This window comes from Boeremia exigua, assembly GCF_020726555.1.
Source record: "Boeremia exigua strain MPI-SDFR-AT-0100 chromosome Unknown C7974scaffold_12, whole genome shotgun sequence".
NCBI classification, from domain to species: Eukaryota; Fungi; Ascomycota; class Dothideomycetes; order Pleosporales; family Didymellaceae; genus Boeremia; species Boeremia exigua.
Window position 1 is genome coordinate 952901 of NW_025763529.1, and position 19700 is coordinate 972600.

The 19700-nt window shown below is 52.9% G+C and overlaps 8 protein-coding genes across 8 annotated transcripts; 4 read left to right on the forward strand and 4 right to left on the reverse strand.

Moving 5' to 3' along the window:
• Positions 1-372: 372 nt before the first annotated feature.
• C7974DRAFT_60153 (uncharacterized protein) lies at positions 373-2413 on the reverse strand. Its single transcript, XM_046146939.1, has 2 exons — positions 1834-2413; positions 373-1781 (listed from the first exon to the last, which is right to left on the reverse strand). Exons 1-2 carry the CDS (start codon positions 2316-2318, stop codon positions 425-427), a joined length of 1842 nt encoding a protein of 613 aa, XP_045992789.1. The 5' UTR covers positions 2319-2413; the 3' UTR covers positions 373-424.
• Positions 2414-3052: 639 nt separating this feature from the next.
• C7974DRAFT_403385 (uncharacterized protein) lies at positions 3053-3712 on the forward strand. Its single transcript, XM_046142826.1, has 2 exons — positions 3053-3321; positions 3381-3712. The coding sequence occupies exons 1-2, from the start codon at positions 3077-3079 to the stop codon at positions 3670-3672; spliced, it is 537 nt and encodes a 178-aa protein (XP_045992790.1). The 5' UTR covers positions 3053-3076; the 3' UTR covers positions 3673-3712.
• A 1463-nt stretch (positions 3713-5175) lies between these two features.
• C7974DRAFT_443261 (KR domain-containing protein) lies at positions 5176-10607 on the forward strand (the record flags this gene model as incomplete). The annotated part of the gene is made up of 3 exons (XM_046145444.1): positions 5176-8746; positions 9003-9725; positions 9777-10607. Exons 1-3 carry the CDS (start codon positions 5336-5338, stop codon positions 10605-10607), a joined length of 4965 nt encoding a protein of 1654 aa, XP_045992791.1. The 5' UTR covers positions 5176-5335.
• A 278-nt stretch (positions 10608-10885) lies between these two features.
• C7974DRAFT_60186 (uncharacterized protein) lies at positions 10886-12443 on the reverse strand. Its single transcript, XM_046146941.1, has one exon. It carries the CDS (start codon positions 12310-12312, stop codon positions 10951-10953), a length of 1362 nt encoding a protein of 453 aa, XP_045992792.1. The 5' UTR covers positions 12313-12443; the 3' UTR covers positions 10886-10950.
• Positions 12444-13532: 1089 nt separating this feature from the next.
• Positions 13533-14838, forward strand: C7974DRAFT_60189 (histone-fold-containing protein). Its single transcript, XM_046146942.1, has 2 exons — positions 13533-14130; positions 14189-14838. The coding sequence occupies exons 1-2, from the start codon at positions 13814-13816 to the stop codon at positions 14670-14672; spliced, it is 801 nt and encodes a 266-aa protein (XP_045992793.1). The 5' UTR covers positions 13533-13813; the 3' UTR covers positions 14673-14838.
• Positions 14839-15617, reverse strand: C7974DRAFT_60178 (uncharacterized protein). Its single transcript, XM_046146940.1, has 2 exons — positions 15106-15617; positions 14839-15057 (listed from the first exon to the last, which is right to left on the reverse strand). The coding sequence occupies exons 1-2, from the start codon at positions 15545-15547 to the stop codon at positions 15005-15007; spliced, it is 495 nt and encodes a 164-aa protein (XP_045992794.1). The 5' UTR covers positions 15548-15617; the 3' UTR covers positions 14839-15004.
• A 153-nt stretch (positions 15618-15770) lies between these two features.
• C7974DRAFT_60219 (uncharacterized protein) lies at positions 15771-17008 on the forward strand. The gene is made up of 3 exons (XM_046146943.1): positions 15771-15944; positions 15994-16094; positions 16155-17008. Exons 1-3 carry the CDS (start codon positions 15882-15884, stop codon positions 16777-16779), a joined length of 789 nt encoding a protein of 262 aa, XP_045992795.1. The 5' UTR covers positions 15771-15881; the 3' UTR covers positions 16780-17008.
• A 442-nt stretch (positions 17009-17450) lies between these two features.
• C7974DRAFT_403397 (uncharacterized protein) lies at positions 17451-19589 on the reverse strand. The gene has a single exon (XM_046142827.1). It carries the CDS (start codon positions 19549-19551, stop codon positions 17872-17874), a length of 1680 nt encoding a protein of 559 aa, XP_045992796.1. The 5' UTR covers positions 19552-19589; the 3' UTR covers positions 17451-17871.
• Positions 19590-19700: the final 111 nt, after the last annotated feature.

Genomic DNA, 19700 nt, shown 5'->3' on the forward strand with positions numbered 1-19700 from the left:
CAACTCGCTCCCAGGATACCTACCCGTATTTGACTGGATCGCGTGAATCAAATGCGCCACACTCTTCTGTAGATAAACTTATGGTCAGCCTGTGAGCATTCCAATAGTGCTGCACATCTTCCTTTCCTATTTCCATTGTACCAAAAACACCATCTGTGTTGATTGGCCCAATGTTTGAGAACGCAACGACTAGGTGATAGTGATGAAGAAAATATATGTGAATGCTACAGGTCTATATCCAGCTTGCGTATAAATCGAAGAAAGCGATATCGCAATGGACTAGCTCGCTCAAAAAGGCGAAAGGCAATTACGCCCCCATGAACACGGTTCCAACTAATGTACAAATAGTGAAATCAACCCCAGATAGACACCCAATTCTTCTCACAGCGTGCGTACGACTTTGTCTATGCAAAAGTTGCGGCACTCAAGTACGGCACAGTTTGCCAGTGTCAAGATCGTAATTCCACCCATCACTGCCAACACCCGCCAGGACGAACAGACTCTCCGCTGGATCGTACTTTGCCTTGATGCTCTTCAGCTTCTCGTAGCCTTTGCCATAGAAGTCCTTTGCAAAGTCCTTATTGTACGGATTGGCCTCGTTCATATACGCACCACTGTCTGGCGCCCACTCCCTCCACATCGGCTCCTTGACCTCCTCGTAGTACTTTGCTGCAGCATCAAGCGCTTTCTTAGGGCTTCCGGCAGCGACAGAGTCCACGATCGCACCGGTAGCGATGAAGTGCAGATAGGCTGAGCGCCATGCAGGAAGCAGCGCACCCCAACGTTGCTCGGGTTGATCGCGGACTCCAGGGCCACCCTGCAGACCAATCGTGGCAAAGGTTCCTTGTGTTGCGTCTTGATTGGCCATGGCAATCTTCAGATATTTAACCACATCCGACTGTGGTGTATCGAGAAGCTCGCGGCGCCCAAGCAGTCGAGAAGACGTTACGCTTTCACCACCAGCTACATTGTCTCCCGAGATGGCGGAGTAGAAGGACTTATAGTCATTGAAGGTAGAGACGCTCAATGAAATTGCCACCGAGCTGTTGGTGCTGTTACCAGGGTTAAGCTCCTCAATTACGGGTTGTACAAGTGCCTCCAGTGCCTCTGGTGTAGTGTTGAACGCCCAAAAGACTTGGTTCAGAGCGAGACCGTTGAACGGCTGTTGTGAAGCAAGATCAGGGAAGAACTTCGCTGCGCTGGTACCGCTCGCCACAGTTGCTGCACCTGCAAGTTGCGCATCCATCAGGTCCGGCAGATGGCTGAAGTATGCTGCTATCGTTGCCCAAGAGTTTTCGTGGCTAGCATTGGTGTTATAACGCGGCTTGATCGTGAAGCTTCCGAAGACAACATTGCTAGGTGCTGGGTAGTGCTTGATGACATATTCGGTGACGACGCCGTACTGTCCTGCACCACCGCCGCGAAGAGCCCAGAAAAGATCCTGATTCTGCTCAGCATTGGTAATGAGAACATCTCCAGTCGCAGTAGCAACAGTCATCTGAAGGACTTGGTTCGATGCCAGGCCATATGTACGAGATAGCGGCCCATGTCCTCCACCCTGGATATAGCCACCAAGTCCGACACTTGGGTCTTGTCCGGTAGTCACGAATCGTCCCTGATTCAAGGCAAATTTGAGCACATTGCCCCACTGCTGGCCACTGCCGACAATAAAAGCGTCTTCAGCTGTTGCGTTGGTGCTATTCGAAGGCGTCCAGCTTTGAACACGATCAATACTGTTGAAATAGCGCGTCCAGATGGCGAGTGCGTATGCACCGCTGGATCTAGAAACCAGTGTCAGTTAATGTGACAGAACTCTTGAAGGATATATGCTACCTTCCATTCAGATCGTGGCCAGTGCCTTTCACCACCACACGAATGTGACGATCAGAAGCCCACTTCATCGCATAAGCCACGTGGACTGCTTCAGTCGCGTTGACAATGTATTGCGGGAACGCATCGTTACTGCAGCCCCTTTCGGCTACCCAGCCAGAGGCGCCTTTTGGAAGGCAGGTGTTGTTCGCGTAGATCTGATAGTCGATTGACTCTGGTTGCTGAGAGTGCCAGGTACCGTTGGACCATTTGTCGGTTGCTGTCTCACAAGAGATGGATGAACTGTAAGGGTTGCCGGACCAACATGATGATGCTGCAGGAAGTGAATGAATGAGCGATCCACCAATTGTGGTGTTAAGTGATGCCCAGTCGTCGGCGGATGGCCACGAGGAATCGTGAGGTGTCAACTTGCAGGCTGGACTGGTCTGAAAGGGGACAGCACCTGCAATGGCTGGTGCCACGAGAAGAAAAGAACGCATCTGCAGCATAGGTCCAACTAGATGAAAAAGAAGGGAGTTGAGAAAAGACAAAAGTTGATGCTGAATATACCTAGGATCTGGGTGCTACTGCGCACTTTATACATTGTCAATCTGCTCGCCACGTCGGTCGTCAAAGCGGTTGACGGCGCCATGATGGTCGTCAATAAGATGAAAGGTCCCCTTGAAGATGTTATAGTGAACTAATTTCTGCCAATCAAAGTGTGGCTACGGATACCCTGGCGAACAATTCTGTCATCAATGTGGAGAGGGTGTGGCCATGCGCGCTCGCTCAGGTGCGTATTCGAGCGTATTGTGGCGTATTCGGAATCAACGAAACACACCGATTGATCTTCAGCCACAGAGATGCACGTGTGCGACAATTGCCATGGCAGATAACATGAGTCAGTTTTCGGCTTCTTCGGAAGATTAATTCCAGATTGCATTGGCTTTGGCTTATATCGCGGCAGAGCACATGCAGTTTGTGTGGCGCGTCTTAGGCAGTCCCGAAGGATGTGGATCATACAGGAGATCATACGTGAAAGATCAATCACTCTTTGGTGCAAGTCGAAGAAAGTTGGATGGAATGTGATTGAGCAACTACATCTTACCCTGAAAACACTTCAAGACGAAGTGTCTGGATGCGGCACGGGCTAATCCATTGAAGGACTACCATGCCTGTTCGGGCCTAGCGCCGAATGGAGACATACAACCTTGGAACATCCTCCAGGTCATGGTACAAGCCAAACATTGCCAAATTCAACGCCGAAATGGGAGATCTGAAACGAATTCGGGAAGTGTTAGAACGGAATGCGGATTTAAGATGGGGCTTCGTCATTTATCGCTGCACCTACGATGACGACGAGAAGTGGGCCCGCTTCATGGAGTTTCTAAACACACGAGTGCAGCTCAATCTTCAAGACGAGGGTGGAGGAAACTTGTTCGAACGTATCGACTGGGCTGTACAAGAAGACCGAGAATCGCTTGACGGCGCGGGGCCTGTTGCGGTAAGAGAGTACGTAGCAGGGCGCTCAAGCAGTAGAATGCTTTTAAAGCAGCCTTTGACAGTGACAGGAAATTCGCTACATGGGTGCAGAACTCTGGAGAGGGAGACGACTGGCTGGGTACTCCGCGCTTTTGTGCATGTGCCATGGTCTCACAAGGTGACCTTGACTCTATATTGAACGGACCCCAGGCTGAGGAATTTGATGCGCAAGGGGAGGGATTCCTGACGCTTGTGTCGCTTGATGAGGAGGAGGGAGATCAGCTGGTGGGCTTGTCTTATCTGGTGCCCAGGATATATGCATTGTTAGGAGGACCAGGTTGGGAAAACTTTGCCATTGAGGATGATGTTGCCATACCGTGAGGTGCATCATGTTGGGAAAGTTAGGATCAATCTGACCTGCTTATTTGTTCCTTCTAAAATCGCAACACCTGATGAACTCTGATCTCGCTTGCCTCACAAGATACGGGTGGCGATACTTATAGCAACGACGAGGAAGAGTCGCGTGGTTGTGAAAATTGGAGTTTGCCTACCAAAGAACCCAATGGAACAGACATGTTCGTTCAGCTAAACGAGGGTCTCATCAACGCCCGCAATAGGCCTCTAATGGTTGATAATGGCTTCTGAAGAACCTCTCCATCTGAAGTGCGCTTAGCGGACTATACCGAACTGATATACGGATACGTGAAGGAATGGCCACGTCAAATTGGGTAGCAGTAGAGGACAGTGAAGAACACCAAGACATTACCATGCTAACAAGCAGCGCAATACCATCCAAGATGTAAAGAAATTAAGAAATAAGCAATAGGTAGAGAGCCTATAACGAACACGAGTGATTTTAATTGGCAAAAAAGACATACAACAGTGGGGATTCCCCAGTGGTCACCCACCTGAGTACTAATCCACCGGTACGTTGCTTAAATAGGGCTGAGCGAACGGGAAGCCTTGTTTTCAACGTCCTATGGTCGTATGTGTTAGCAAAGCAGAAATTTGTGATTAATATCCCGAGCTGTCCTGCCTGGCTCTATCACACCCTGGCCAATGATGCGGCGCTTAGTGCGGTGGATATTCCTGTCAACGACATTAGAGAGGGTAAAGACCTTCGGCGCAATCTGAGTCATGAGATATGCTTCGGACTTCAAGATCCGGTCGTTCTGGTAGATATCTGATACAATGAGCAAGCAAATGGAAAAACGAGTGGAGAAGAATATACCAAGAAATGCCTTGGCGGAGTTGAAGACCAGCTTACCCGGACCATGGCGCATAAGGGGTACCAATGAGAGAGTTAGTTCGACCGTCCAATCGTCTCGCACACATAGTCTCTCACCATATTGTTTGTGGTCGCCCAACGTGACGTGGTGAAGCTCACGGTTTCAAGCATAGAATGCGCTGTACAAGTCGGTAAATTTCACAATGAAGGGGCCAGGGCAGCGCTTAAGGGGATGGAACAGAATGCGGTACGAGTAGACGAAGAGTGACTATGGTTGTAAGCGCGGGTAGGCCAATCGCGTGGGGCGTATCAGCAATCTTGCTCGTAAAGCAAACAGGGCGAAGAGATTGTTGCCGACCGTCCATAAACGCCCAGGGAACGTCAAGATGCAGCTTGATGGCATAGGGTAGTCGAGCGTCGTAAAGCGTGAGAGCGCAGTCGAGCGTAAGTGCAGCCTGAAAGCGAGATACACCTGTGCCACCTTGGAAACTGCGCCTCACCCTCAATAGTGAAACCGTGCCGCGATGTCAGCCCGAATCTACACAATACTTGCGCTGCAAACGAATGCAGACGCAAGGATGGCGCGCCGCAGCCTCGAATTCCGTGGTTACATTACACCACCTTGGCGCCTGATCCCATCCCACACAATTTCCGCTCTGACGGTTTCTCTGCCAGGCGTTGTGAGCAGTAAGCTGATTTTGTTGCCCCGACGCTCATCTGCAGTTCCAGCATATCAGAACATACCACCCGGTGTCTTGGCGTCAGCGAGTACCAAGGATCATGCAAGCTGATACGGCCAGTCGCTAGATCCCGGCTATGGAAGCCATTGCAGAAGAGTACATGGAGCTCATCGGCACTATCGAACCGCAACATACGAAGAAGCAGACAATCCCAATGATCTCAAGTGTCAAAAGGGAGCCTGTGACAGCAAAGGCAGTATCAACAGCGTCCTACTGGGTCCAGAACCTGTTATCTCCGGTGCTCTTCGACTGTGCATTGAGTATTCTGCTTGATGCAGACAATAAGATGCAGCTTGGTATGCCGAGGCGAAAGCCAGTCTATGATCTAGTTGAGATTGGGCCGTACTCTGCTCTGCGTCGTCCGTGTCAAGATATACTAGAGCTTCATTCACGAAAACTGGAAGTTCGTTACACGTCGGTTCTATCCAAGAATACGTCAGCCGCGAAAGGAGTGCTGGACCTCGTGGGCACGTTATTTGCAACCGGCTATTCTGTTTCTGTGACGAAGGCAAATCAGCGAGGCAGCATACCCACAAAGGCTCCAGAGTGTCTAGTCGATTTGCCAGGATATCCATTCGACCGATCTCAAACGTACTGGCACGAATCTCGGATTAGTCGCGATTTCAGATTGCGAGGTGAAGTTCCGAGAGGTGTACTGGGATCACGATGTGCAGACTGGACGCCACTACAGCCAAGATGGCGCAAGCTCATCAACACAAGAGAGATGCCATGGGTTGCAGACCACGTGGTTAGTGGAAGCGTGATTTATCCCGGCACAGGTATGCTCATCATGGCACTGGAAGCTGCTCGACAAAGCGCCGCGGGAACGCAGCCAATCCAAGGCATTGTGGTCAAAGAAGCACTGTTCTCCAGTCCCATGGTTTTACGACAAGAAGGCGAGGCCGAGCCGAGTGTTGAGGCTATTTGTCAACTGAGACCCATCCGAAGGCTGAATGAGAAAGGTGCCAATTGGTCCGAGATCACAATCTCCACCGTTCACAATGAGGTCTGGACTGAGTGCTTCCGCTGTACAATTCAGCTCCAATACGATGAGTCCAATACCGAGATCGACGGAGGAAGAGAGAGAGTGTTAGCTCGCGAAAACGCGCAGCTTGAGTATGACGCCGCGCTTGAACGATGCGCAACAACATTGCCGTCCACGAGCTTTTACACGTACTGCGCGGACCGAGGTATCGTATACGGCCCTTCATTCAGCATTCTCAAGAACATACAGTGGAACAAAGACGGTACAGCCACTGGCCGCGTGAATATTGCTCAGTCTTTCGCGGAGTACGAGGGTATCGTACATCCTGCGATCGTCGACGCAGCCTGCCAAGTGTGCTGGCTAGCTTCCTCAAAGGGCTTGACAGAGAACATGCCGACAGAGATCCCGCACAGATTGACAGATGTGTACGTAGCAGCCTCGGGATGGAAGGAAAATCGTACTTCAAACGTTCGGATATGTTCAAGAGCGAACTTCAAAGAGGCAGGAAGAGGTATCGAAGGGAGCATCACGCTTCTAGGTGATGATGGTTCGCTTCTTTGTAGGATTGGTCGCTTAGAACTGTCACCCATCGCCGATAACGCTTTGCCTGATGGTCGGGATCGTAAGATGCTGCACGGCATACAGCGAGAGCCTTGCTTGTCGCTCCTCACTCCGGCACAGGTGACCGAGATCGTGAATACCCACGAAAAGATCACACCAGTCGAACCGAAAAAGACTGATTCGCAAAGATTTTCTGAGGTCTTGCAGCTAGTCATTGGCGAAACGTTGTCTCAGTTGAAAAGTTCGGACATTGACAATGCGCAGCCTCACCTACAAAGATATGTAGAGTGGCTGCGAGAGGTCCACGAAACGAACGTAGCACGCGGACTGGACGCAAACCTCGAAGACCTTCTGAATGAGTTCGACAGTTCACATTCTCAGTGGGGTTTACACATCGCCGTCGCACGCGAATTGCCCCAGATCATACGTGGCGAAGCAGACCCACTACACATCATTTTCTCGACGAATCTTGCAGAGCGCTTCTACATCGATATGTTCCAACGCCATTGCGACGCTAGGTTCGCTAGACTTCTCGATCTGATGTCTTTCGAGAAGCCTGGACTCAAGATCTTGGAAGTCGGGGCTGGAACCGGATCGATGACAAGCCATGTTTTGGCGGCACTCCAAGCTTGCGAACAGCGCTATGGGGGTGTGCGATTCGAGAACTACACATATACAGACATCTCCCATGCTTTCTTCGAGGATGCTAAAGATAGGTTCAAGGACCATTCGAATCGGATGGACTTCCGCGTATTGGATCTTGAAAAGGATGTCGTCGGTCAAGGCTACGAACAGGAGACATATGACCTCGTCGTCGCGGGAGCAGTTCTACACACAACTGAGAGCCTGCATATCCCTCTCCGAAATGTTCGCAAGTGCCTCAAACCAGGCGGAAAATTGATATTTCTCGAGAATGTGATCCCAGATCTCGCACTCCAATTTAGCTTCGGTACACTGTCTGGATGGTGGCGAGGCAAGGAAGACTGGCGCGCTGGGCCTCGGGATCAATACACATCCGAAGCACAGTGGCAGCAAGTTCTCCAGGAGTGCGGCTTTTCCGGAAACGATGTCGTTTTGAGCGAAAACGATGCAAAAACGTTCAGCATCGTCATGTCAACAGCTGTCGCAGGACCCAAGCAACCACTCGAAACAGGGCGAGTCTTGATGTGCTTGGATCCAAAATCCGACGAACAACGCGACTTCGGGCTAGCTATCGAGAAGAGTCTGAACACAGATGGCCGCTATGCGTGCGATACGTGCGACCTTAGAGACATATCAGAAAGAAACATCGGCCCCGATGACCGTGTCATTGTTCTGTACGAGCTGGGCTGCAGCCGCCTACGATCCTTGTCCGAAGTGGAATTTCGCAATCTCCAGAGCTTAATCCAGAAGGCGAAGAACATTCTTTGGCTTACAGAGACCGTAACCGAGGACGAGCAAAGCATATTCGCGGGCATGGCGACAGGTTTCCTCAGAACGATGCGCTCCGAAGCCACCAACAGTCAGATTGTCACGCTCGCTTTAGAGAGACTACCCAACGCCTCTTTCATAAGCGGCAACGACCATGTTGTTACAGTTTTTAAGTGCTCGTTTGAAGAGGCATGCATCGAGGCCGAGTACTTCGTCGAGGGTGACAAGATTTCCATTGGACGCCTGCGAGAAGAGATACCGACTAACACAAGTATGGTGAATGCTTCGTACCCGAGCTTGACCTCTGGACGCTGGGGTGAAGGCCCGGCTTTGAAGTTCGATGTCGGTGTACGTGGGACTTTGGACACTCTGAGATTCATTGAAGATCCGGTTTACTACGAGGAGCTGGGACCCAATGACGTCGAGGTCGATGCCAAAGCGTGGGGCTTGAACTTCCGAGACGTGTTTATTGCCCTTGGCCGCATGGATGAGAACGAGTTCGGCCTGGACACAGCTGGATATGTGACAAGAGTAGGTTCGAGGTGCACCGACTTTCAAGCGGGCGATCGAGTCGTTCTGGCGTGCTGTGGCTCATTCCGGATGTACCCAAGAGCTGACCAGAGGCTCGCTATCAAGATTCCGGATTCGATGAGCTTTGAAGACGCGGCTTCATTGCCAGCACCAGGAATAACCGCTGAGCAGCAACGAGAAGAGACACATGCTGACAACAGTCTATGGCATTCCTGACGACCATATCTTCTATAGTCGAAACACAACATTCGCACAGGGCATCCTTCGAATGACTGAGGGCCAGGGCGTTGACGTCATCCTAAACTCCTTGGCTGGCGAGGCACTCCACGCTTCCTGGGAGTGTATCGCACCTTCCGGTCGATTCGTTGAGATTGGAAAGGCAGACATCAAGGCCGGATCGTCTTTGCCAATGGCGAAGTTCGAACAAAATGTCTCTTTCTCTGCTGTCGATCTGCGCCAAATCCTAGCTGTGCGAAAAGACTTTTCGCAGAAGCTGATTACTGCAATGATGAGGTTGTTCGAAGCTGGGGATATGTCCTGCCCCCATCCGCGACACCTGTATCCGGTGTCGGCAGTGGAAGACGCATTCCGTTTCTTGCAGAGCGGGAAGAACACTGGCCGGATTGTGATCAACAACACACCTGACGAGATTGTTCCCAAATACCTGGCCGTGCGACCTGCATGGACATTTGATCCTGAAGCTTCCTTCATGATAGCTGGAGGGCTCGGAGGTATTAGTCGGGCGATTTGTAGATGGATGGCTCGACGTGGGGTTAAGCACCTGATCCTGCCATCGCGATCGGGTCCAACAAAGAAGGCAGCACTAGACCTTGTAAAGGACCTGATGGCCGATGGGGTGAATGTCGTAGCGCCAGTGTGCGATGTGGCTTCGGAGGAGTCGCTCTCGAGACTTCTTGTCGAGTGCGACGCATCAATGCCGCCGATCAAGGGATGCATCAATGCAGCCATGGTTCTTCAGGTGAGTCGTTCATGATGAGAGTATTGAGTCAGCATATCTAACATCACGCAGGACGCTATCTTCGAGCACATGACCTTTGATCAATGGCAGACGTCGGTACGGGCCAAGGTCCAGACATCATGGCATCTTCACAAGCTTCTCCCGTCTGGCATGGATTTTTTCGTTCTCTTGTCATCGCTCGCAGGTGTGATTGGCAATGTGTCGCAGGCAAATTACGCCGCCGGAAACACGTTTCAGGATGCAGTCGCCGACTACCGGACCGCTCGTGGTGAGCAGGCAGTGTCCATCAACCTGGGGTGGATGAGAACCATCGGGGTCATATCCGAGAAGGAAGAGTATCAGAGTTTCCGTATGAAAGGCGCCGACATGGCAAAGATTGAGGAGAAAGAGCTTATGTCCCTGCTTGACATTTACTGCGATCCATCCTACAGTCACTCCCATCGTTCGAAGAGCCAGATCCTCATGGGCACGATCACACCCTCGGATCTACGTTCGAGGGGTATCATGGTCCCGGATGCGATGGAGCGACCGCTTTTCTCAACATTCGCAACCTGTCCAGACAGTCTCGTCGCTGTCGAAAGTAGCGAGGGCACAGATGCAGCAGGACTGTTCAGGAAAACCGAAGATGTCGAACAGAGAGAGAGAATTGTGGCGGATGCGTTGGCGAGCAAAATTGCGCGCTCGCTCTCCATGGCGCACGACGACATCGATCGCGACCGGCCGCTGTTCGCATATGGGGTGGACTCTCTTGTCGCTGTAGAACTTCGAAACTGGATTGGGAAGGAGTTCGCTGCTGATGTACCCGTATTCGACATCATGGGTGGGGCTACCATCAAGGCAATTGGTGTGTTGACGGTGAAGAACAGTTCCGTCGGTAAATAGTGTGGTCTTGTTGCGAGGCATGACAAATTTATCGGTAGCCGAAGGCCTTCTTCCCATTGCGATATTCTTCGTGCTCGCTGTCACACCGTTATAGTAAGGGTACGGACGAGAATAACGGAATCTTCCAAGCTTCGGCAGATGGCGAGCCTCCAACATTGCAAGCCTATATGTCAGCTTTTACACGGCTGCACGCCGGTGTGTTCTATTGCTTGATTTCTATCGTCTACATATAACCAAGCGCCGCGAACTGCCTGCTTTGCCTTGGACTGAGTTTTGTTCTATGGCGACATCGAACACACATCGTCTAAATGCCGGTTTCTAGTTTGTCTAATCCATACGCGTTTCATCCCACTGAAACACTCTGGGTTCTGTACATGGGCTCATCGACCTCTGAAGCTGGTGTAGACGGCTCCAACGCCGGCGTGGAGCTGCCCGATGAAGCCCTCGAACGAGCTGACGCGTTACTCGAGCCCACTGTCGACCATCTCGCGAGCGAACCCTCCGTAGAAGAGGATCTCGACAGCGCATAAATACTCTCATAGTCCGGAGCGAACTCTCTCGAAGGCTCCCTCGGGGTGTACATGGGGAGCGGCTCTGCTTCCTCGTCTTCTTCCGAGAGCAGCTGTGTTGAAGAGCGGATCGGGCGGGGGAGGATCTCGAGTGGCGCGCTGTGGCGCACGGTGAAGTGCTGGCCGCCGAATTTGAGACCCACGACCACGCCTAGCATATAGCGGCGCGTGATGGTGTAGGTTTTGAAGGTGGGCACGCATTCTGCATCGTTGACGAGGCGGAAGTTGGAGGTCAATGCACGTGTTTTGTTGAACGGGGCAGCTATGTCCATGTTGGCTCTTGTGATGCACTTGACATGCTTGGATACAATGTCTTCGGGCTGAGTCAGCGTGTGGCCGCACATGGTTGTCGAGTATGTGGAAATTGTAACGCAGAGAGAGTCGATCGTGCAATTTGCCTGTGCCTCGTTCATTCGGTCTCGGGTGTTGAGTAATGATATCGAAATTGGAATGTGCTGTCCCGGAGCAATCTTTTCTGGGTAGAAGATGGTAGGAATAATGCTTGGTAATCTCTCTGACCGTCGCAAGACTTTATCAACGGTTGAACGAGGGTCGCTTTTTCTAGAAGGCTTCCATGCCTGGCCGTAAAGGATGCCGGTGGTGAGACTGGGTTGCCGGGGCAGGTTCTCACGTGAGGTTGGTCGATATGCTAAGAGTTGCTTCACTTTCCGTACATCTTTCGACCCACTCATGACGAGTCGTGCTTGGATAAAGTACGATATCTGGGCCGCACCCCCAGGCATGCTGGTTTTGAGCTGGAACGAGGGCGGCAGTGGATGTGGCTCTCGCAGGTAATGAGCACCACGTGAGAGTCGTTTGTACGATTGTTGTGTCGTTTCCGGAAATGTGAACTCAAACGACCATGAGTATTTGTTTGGACTGAGAGTTGAGCGAGGCACCACCTCTCGCTCGTGGGTAAAGAAGCGTATTCTCTCCTCGAAGTCGTTCCTCGCATTTGAGTCGTGGGCTCGCCGTGTCGTTTTCGTTACGCAACTGCCAGCGAATATGAGTTTGAAAGATTCAATGTGCTCCTGCTCTTCTGTAACGAATGCCACTCTTCCAGTCACCTTGTCGCCTCGGCGATACACTCTGTCACTGTCACCATCGATCAAAATGCGGAGTGTTGGTACGGCCATGTTGAATCTTTGCTAGGTGGGAGATCAGCAACGCAGGGACTGGCCTAAGATATAAAGATCCTAGAGTCCTCCAATGATTCGTTGCACTGCCAGGCACGCGGGAGTCGGTCCTGATCGGGATGGGAGAACGTTTGCCGGGTTGGTAGGCGGCGCCAAGTAATGTGGGATGACTAGGCCTGCAGCAAGAGAGACGGAACAATTGAAGTACACTAGAAAGAGGCTGAGCAGGAAGAGACTTGATTGAAGTAACACTTCATCTTTAATGATCGATCCCCTTCAAACATACAGCTGGGAAGTATGTATAAGTACAGACATGCATTACCTGGTACTGCTGACCTCGCGCTACACAAGGCATCGTGGCTGCGCGCACCCACGGGTTGGGTTGTCGGGCGCTCGCAACGACGGGTTGAAGTTCCGCCTAATCGCTCTTGCTAGCTGTGATGAGTTAGCCGTCCGGGGTGCATCTTCGACTGGTCTTCTTCCGCCAAAGACGTGCTGTCCGGGGAAGAGCCAAGAGAAACTGGAGGGCTTGGCCGTGGTCTGGAGTCAGCCACCCACAACCCCGCCAAATGCGATAAGGCTGATAAAGGACCAGAGCAGTGAAATTACAAGAATTTACGTGTGCCCACACGAAGCAGGTCTCTTGTACTTGCGCACTTCCGTCCATTGGCAGAAGCAGGGCAGAAGCAGGGGATCGTCTACCCCTACAATCGACCCCTGAATTTAGCACGTGGTCTTGAAGGAGCCACTGGGAACAGCGATGCCGAGGCCACGCCTCGCTTCTGAGGGGGACTGCATTGATCCATTTCCCAGCACCGCCTTGGCTGGCGCTCGAGGTACACGCGGACCGACTCGCCAGAAAACAGACCGGTGTACAAAGAGGCCTGCCGGTTGTGCCAGCTTGGCGGCCCTCCGCCGTGAAGCTCGCATCGAGGGTCTGAGGTGAGGCAACGGGATCTCACGTCGTCAGTCGGTTGGTGTTGATGACAATCCGGCCGTGGAGTGTGGAGAAGGTGCCCGCTTCTCGGAGAAAGTGGGTCGAGCTTGGAGCACGTGGCTAGATATCGATTGAAGCAGATCGATAACGCATCTCGTAGCTAATGAATAGGTAGGGACGAAAGAGATGTCTGCACGCAACGATGCTTGAGTTGCCGACTGCCTCAATAGGAATTTTCGGAGTCGTATCAATTAAATTTTCGTCGTGACTGCGATAACAGATAGTCGATAAAGTGTAAGCCGCAGCAATCTTCACATTGTCATCAGTATTCTCTCGGCAGATTTTGAGTACTGTCCAGTCTTCCCGTTCAGCAATGAAATATCGGAGTGTTCCAATGCCTGACGCTGTTGCACGCGACTTCGCGGTGTTGCCAATTGGCGCGACGCGACTTTCACGCGCGTCAGAGCCTAGCGCACCGACACCCTCACCACCGATACCTTCACGCATGACCCCTCCCGCAACGCAACCACACCGGTGACCCCCCATAACGCCTGCACACACACAATGCCGCCTCGCAAAAGTAATCCGCCCGCAGTCACAGACGAAGAGACAGAAGAAGTAGTCGCAGCACCCACACCAGCCGTCGACGAGCCTGCCACAGCGTCACCGTCCTCGCCGATACCCCAGAAGGTCTACAAGGAACCCAAGCCACCCAAGCCTCGAGACGACGATACCCTCAGCGTCGAAGACCTCAATCTCCCCAAATCAATTGTGCAGCGCCTCGCAAAAGGCGTGCTGCCTCCGAACACCCAAATCCAGAAAGATGCGCTGCTCGCCATGTCGAAAGGCGCAACGGTGTTCGTCAACTACTTGACATCTGCGTACGTCCCCCTCACTCTCCTCTACTTCTCTTGTGGACTGTTTGACTGACCGCTACAGCGCCGCCGAAGAAGCCCTCCGCAGTGGGCGCAAATCCGTAATGCCGCAAGACGTCTTCGCCGCGATGAAGGACCTCGAGTTCGAGTTTATGCTGCCCCGGCTCGAGGCTGAAGTCAACAAGTTCACTAGCATACAAGCAGACAAGCGCAATACGTATCGTAAAAAGATTCGTGAGGAGAAGAGGGCCAGGAATGATCCAGATGGAATGTCAGAAATGACGAACGGGGGCGCTAGCTTTTTGAGTGTGGGGCCGACTGGGGCGGAGGATGAACCGAGGACGAAGAAGGCGAGGCTGGATGGGGAGGTTGAGGGGAGTGAGGACGAGGGCGTGGACGAGACGCAGGATGTAGAGGATGAGGAGGTGGAAGATGACGAGGTTGTTGAGGATGAGGCGCCGGAGGAGGATATGAAAGAGGATGCTCTCGAGGAGCGTGAAGATAAAGAGGAAGATGACGAGATGGCAGACGGAGACGAGAGCGATTAGATGCACGAGGGTGTGCGAGCATGCATACATTGGCGTTTTGGCAGGGCTATTGAAAAGCTGAAGCAGTCCAAGGGGGTCTGCTCATATCTAAGAAATTACAAGCATGGAAATCGTGTCATTAATCATGCAGCCGTAGATGTATACTCTCTGCTGACTTGCGACGTGTTTACAAGGTCGCTGAAGGAGCCTTCCCCTAGATCCTATGCATGTCGCACATCTGCCCAAATTCACTCTTCCACCCAAATTTTTGTGCATGGTGTGGGAGTTGACTAGTCGTTGGCAATGTCGCCGATCGCCGCTCGGTGGTGTTTCCGGGGGTGGCATTGCTTCTGTCAACGCTTGCCCTTGGCAGGAACACTCTCATCTAGAGGGTCGCCGTAGCGGGCTGTGGTGGTCAGAAAGACTTCATGAACGAGCGTTCGAGCATACTCACTTTTGATCTGAAAGCCTTTGTCAATGATCAGATCCAAGGCTCTCATCTCGTCTTCCCTTGCCCTCTGGTTCTTCCACTCAAAGCCCGGCTGGTCCTCAGTCTTCGACCACTGATACCCAGTCTCAGGGTCCACATTCGTCGCTGCTGTATCGTTTGAGGTGGCAGCCGGGTTCAGCGACAGAGGTCGCTTGCCGTTCTCGTTCACGTTGGACGCAATCGTCGCTGCGAAGCTGTCGCCGCGGGGTAGGTTGGCGGGGCCTTGCGAGTTGGGTGGCGAGAGCTCCGAGCCTGCGTTCAAGGCATGCGAAGCTGGGTTACGCGGCGTCGAGGGGAGAGCCTCATCAGGGAACATCTCGTCATCTTCTGCGGCCAAGTCGGGAGATGAGTGCATCGTCGAATCCTGGTCTGAATCCGGGGTCAGCAGGCGCGTTCGGTAGGCCATGGTGGACAGTATTGGTAAAGGAAACAGCGACGAACTCACCAGACATTTTGTTTACTGCTGTCCGTTTGACTGTTATCTAAATTGAGCAGCGGTGAAGGAGACTCCGTTTGCGCGGACATCAAGTGTATGTCATAGCTCCAGTTGTAAGGCAGCCGCGGCTCACTAGCCTTCCCGCGCTAAGCGGCACTTAGCGCCCGCCGAATGTTCGATGTTCCATGCATCTAAGGCTCCGCATTTCTTCACCCCTCCATGTGCAAATGCGATCGCAGATCTACGACTCTAAATTCTATTCATAACGGCGTGCACAATACTACATTCCACAATAGAAGCTGAGATGTCCACGAAGAAAGGCGCACTTGCTGACGCGTGGGACGACGACTGGGAATCACTTGCAGATGTACATGCCCGCAGTTTGCATACCTATCGACAACACTGACCTTGTGCAGAAAGAAGAAGTGCAGCCAGAACCCATAAAGCCCGTCAAAATCTCTAAAGCCGAGCGGAGAGCGCAGCATGCTCAGTTCAACCGCGAACTTTGGGAGTCCGCGTTCGTCTACCCCCTCAACATCCCCTCGATTTTGGACAATACTAACTGTGGCCGCGATAGCGAGAATCCCGAACCCATGTTTCTCCAATCCCGCAACGCGCCTATACAACCGACCTTCAAGCCCGCCGTCACCGTCCTCGCGCGCAAACCTACACCCCAGGTGCTCTCTCGCAACGCCGGCATGCAAGGCCTGAGCCTCGAAGATGACGATGACGACAGCGAGGAAGAGAGACAAAAGAAAGCAGCAGCCGATTTCGAGGAGCGAAAGATTCGCGCAGCGAAAGAACGCGCCGAGAAGGAGCGAAAATACGCCGAGGCACGAGAGCGCATCTTCGGCTCGCCCGCCGCGTCAGAAGAGTCACGCAGCAACTCGCCGAGCAAACCTACACGAGGGAAGGGGCGAGGACGTGGTGGAAGAGACAGCCAGCCCAGATCGAGCAACGAGCAATCACCTGCACGCGCCACAGCACCTGGTGCGCGGCAACTGTACGAACCTTTGTACGCACCCAAGCCTGGGTCAATTCATATCCAGCGGAAAGAGGAAGGCGGCAGTCGCCCCGGTAGTCGCCCAGCCACACCAAGTCTGCAAGAAAAGCCTGTTCGCGAACCCAGGGGCCCGGCGAGAGGCGGTGGTCGGGGGTTTGCAAGCAGAGGGACTCATGGCACCGTGGCTGGCCCATCGTGATGATGTCGCACAGGCGTGAATCATTATTATCATGTTCACGTTCGGCGTCGCCTGCAGGGCATTTTTGCACTCATTGCGGCCACGGGCATCTGGTGAATCGTCTGTCGCTCCCGGCAGGACCACGTAGACTCCAGAGACGGATATGAAGAGACCAGTGTCTCCCATACTGCAACTGCAACACCACGCAGTGGAGCCGATTACACATCTCGGCACCCGGTACCGACGAGGGCAGAGCGAGCCAGCGCAAAGGTCATCCCGAAATGACGGATGATCAGTCTACACGCGGCCTGAACTCGCCGATGGAAAGTAGCTCAGATAGGAGGCGGGAGACGAGAAGTGCGCTTCAGAGGATATCAGCAGGTGCTTACCCAGATCATCTTGAAAGGCGGAAACACAATGATAGACTCCAATGATAGGAGTCTGAGGTTTGCTTTTTGATCGGTGTATCTTGGTTCGTTCACAGAAACGGGCTCTCAAAGAATGGGCCTAGATGACGGGTTCTCAAAAGATCTGTATAGATTCCAATGTAGAAACAGTTTCGAAACCTTGCTGCCAAAAGTCCTTTTTGTCTTCCAGATCTTGGTCACTTCGGCAGGCTGTGATCTGGTAACGGACTCATGCATGCGTGCCCCAGTGTTAATTGACCCAGCAACCGCAGCAGAAAGGAAGCACTACAAGGGACGAGCCGCCTATGGTTCGACGAATGTAGGAATAGCCTCACACTCGAGTCATACTCAACCCAACAAGCTAGCATTGATGCGAAATAACCGTCCACTAACCAAGCACGTTCACTCCAGCCCAAGACCAGGAGAGAAGTGCCATTCATGCCCTATCTGCCTGCACGCCTCGCCGGAGACACTGATCACGAACAAAGCCACCCTGCATGAGAATCACTGTGCCAAGAGAGAAGCAGAGAAACCATTCATCGTAGTTCCTATTTCCGTACAAAACGTGGTATGGAGGTGGGCACACCCAAGGCCCTGGTATCAGCCATCCGAATCCCCTAAACGCCATATGATGCATACTCGACCAAAATGCTCCGAACTTCCCACACACCGTCGTAAGATACGAGTGAGATATGCCACCGCACGACTACTGCTCCGTCTTCGGCTTCTTGAGCGGCAGCGCAGGCACCTTGAAACCCGCTGCATCTGTCTTCCCACTGAGCTGCGTGAACGAGCCGCCCTTGAACCAGCGATCGTCCTCGGCCTTCCTCTTGCGGCTGGCCTCCTCGCGCGCCCGCGGGTCGACGAGCTCGAGTCCCTGCACGGGAGTGAAGGCGACGGAGCTCATGCCCGAGCCGTGGAGGCCCACGCCGCCGGTCCTGAGACCCTGTGCGCGCAGGCTTGTAGCGGTGCCGCCGGCGCCGAAGCCCTTGAGCGACGAGGCAGCGCCGAGTGTTGTGTCGCCGCCCCAGCCGGGGTTTTTCTTCGACAGCTTCGCTCTTGTCTTGGGGTCGATTTGCTGGGCGCGCAGACGGCCGGTGTCGGTGGCGCCGACCATGCCCATGCCCTTTGTTGAGTCGCCGTAGCCGATTTCTTTCTCCTCCTTGCCAAAAGCCATTCTGTTCTGTGCCTTCCTGATCTCGGTCATGGCTGTTGCTTCCTTGGCCTTGCGGGCTCTGCGTCCGCCACGCTTTCGCGCCGGTTTGTCGTCGGGTGCGGGAAGGGCACGGACACCCTTGTTTGCAGGAATCTCAGTGAGCTTGTCAAGTCGTCGTTCGCATTCTTCTTTGAGCTGGCGTCCGGTAGAGCCGTCAGGTGCCTGGTGGACCATATCCACGCGTGCAGCAAGGATCACTTTGCCGGAGACAATTCGCAAGCCCTGTTTCTTGAGATCCGTTCTAATTTGTTCAAGAATAGGGCTGTGATAGAGGAAACCTTGGTGTCTAACTCCAATGTTGGTGGCAAGTCCAAGGCCAGATGCTTTGTTCGAGCCCAAGGGTGCGATATTACAGGCCGGTGTCTTCGCAAGGCCAGCAAGACCTCCTGCGTAGTTGATGAGTTGGGCGGCGGTGAGGGATCCAATAAGCTCTGTGAGGTTTGGCGCAAAGACGCTCATGCGTGACTGGACATATTCAGTGATAATGTGCTTCGACCTATCAAGCACCAGCAGAAGCTTGCAGGCAGTCATGATGGCTGCGAGTTCGACGTCCTGGAGTTCGCGGCCGGAAGCTCTTGTGGCCTCGACCGTTATAACCATAAGAGACGGCGCGTCCAAGATGGTCTTCAACGGCGCCCCGACGATGTTGTTTGTATCCTGTGCAATATTCTTGATGTCATCGAGCGGCCGATTCCCGAGGATGGCGACTGTCTTTGCGTAATCGACCGGGTTCTTGACGAGTTCTTCGAGGTAGGGGAAGCGCAAGGAGTAGTTGTCGCGAATGAACTTGTGTACCGCCTGGATTTCGCCGTCGATTTGAGTTGAGAACTCGTTTGCTTCCTTTAAAAGCTGATATTCTGGGTTGTCCTCGATTGACTCGCCGTCCATCACTTCCTCCATTTTGTCTTTTACCTCCTCGATTTGCTGTAGTACTGGCTGTAGATTGGCCATGAGGGTTTGCGCATTTCTTATATCCGCCGGACCCTTGTCCTTCTTCTTGCCTTCCTTCTCTGCGTACTCGGCCTCCTCATCTACCATTTCCTCGTCCTCGCCATTCTCCGGTTCTGGTGATCCAAAGTCGCCGGCGGCGAAGTCGTTCTCCAAATCCGCAACATCTTCGTCGCCAGAATCCGCGAAATCTGCGAGCAGCTCCTGCTCAAGTGTCGCCATGGCCGTCGATGTGAGTTGTCAAGTTTGTTAGTTGGCGAGGAGCAAGACGCGCATCATAGCTAAGAAATCACCGCGGGAGAGCTGCTAGCGTGGGCACGTGCGCCTGCTACCTTTGAATTTCCATGCGACTTCGCGCCGACAAACCTCAA

Coding starts and splice junctions, on each gene's coding strand:
- C7974DRAFT_60153 (XM_046146939.1), bottom strand. CDS start 2,318: ATGCTGCAGATGCGTTCTTTTCTTCTCGTGGCACCAGCCATTGCAGGT. Junction 1,782..1,833: donor GGCCACGATCTGAATGGAAG/GTAGCATATATC, acceptor ACTGGTTTCTAG/ATCCAGCGGTGCATACGCAC.
- C7974DRAFT_403385 (XM_046142826.1), top strand. CDS start 3,077: ATGGGAGATCTGAAACGAATTCGGGAAGTGTTAGAACGGAATGCGGAT. Junction 3,322..3,380: donor GGGCCTGTTGCGGTAAGAGA/GTACGTAGCAGG, acceptor TGACAGTGACAG/GAAATTCGCTACATGGGTGC.
- C7974DRAFT_60178 (XM_046146940.1), bottom strand. CDS start 15,547: ATGGCCTACCGAACGCGCCTGCTGACCCCGGATTCAGACCAGGATTCG. Junction 15,058..15,105: donor CAAAGGCTTTCAGATCAAAA/GTGAGTATGCTC, acceptor TGACCACCACAG/CCCGCTACGGCGACCCTCTA.
- C7974DRAFT_403397 (XM_046142827.1), bottom strand. CDS start 19,551: ATGGCGACACTTGAGCAGGAGCTGCTCGCAGATTTCGCGGATTCTGGC.
- C7974DRAFT_60186 (XM_046146941.1), bottom strand. CDS start 12,312: ATGGCCGTACCAACACTCCGCATTTTGATCGATGGTGACAGTGACAGA.
- C7974DRAFT_60219 (XM_046146943.1), top strand. CDS start 15,882: ATGTCCACGAAGAAAGGCGCACTTGCTGACGCGTGGGACGACGACTGG. Junction 15,945..15,993: donor ACTGGGAATCACTTGCAGAT/GTACATGCCCGC, acceptor GACCTTGTGCAG/AAAGAAGAAGTGCAGCCAGA. Junction 16,095..16,154: donor CGCGAACTTTGGGAGTCCGC/GTTCGTCTACCC, acceptor TGGCCGCGATAG/CGAGAATCCCGAACCCATGT.
- C7974DRAFT_60189 (XM_046146942.1), top strand. CDS start 13,814: ATGCCGCCTCGCAAAAGTAATCCGCCCGCAGTCACAGACGAAGAGACA. Junction 14,131..14,188: donor GTCAACTACTTGACATCTGC/GTACGTCCCCCT, acceptor TGACCGCTACAG/CGCCGCCGAAGAAGCCCTCC.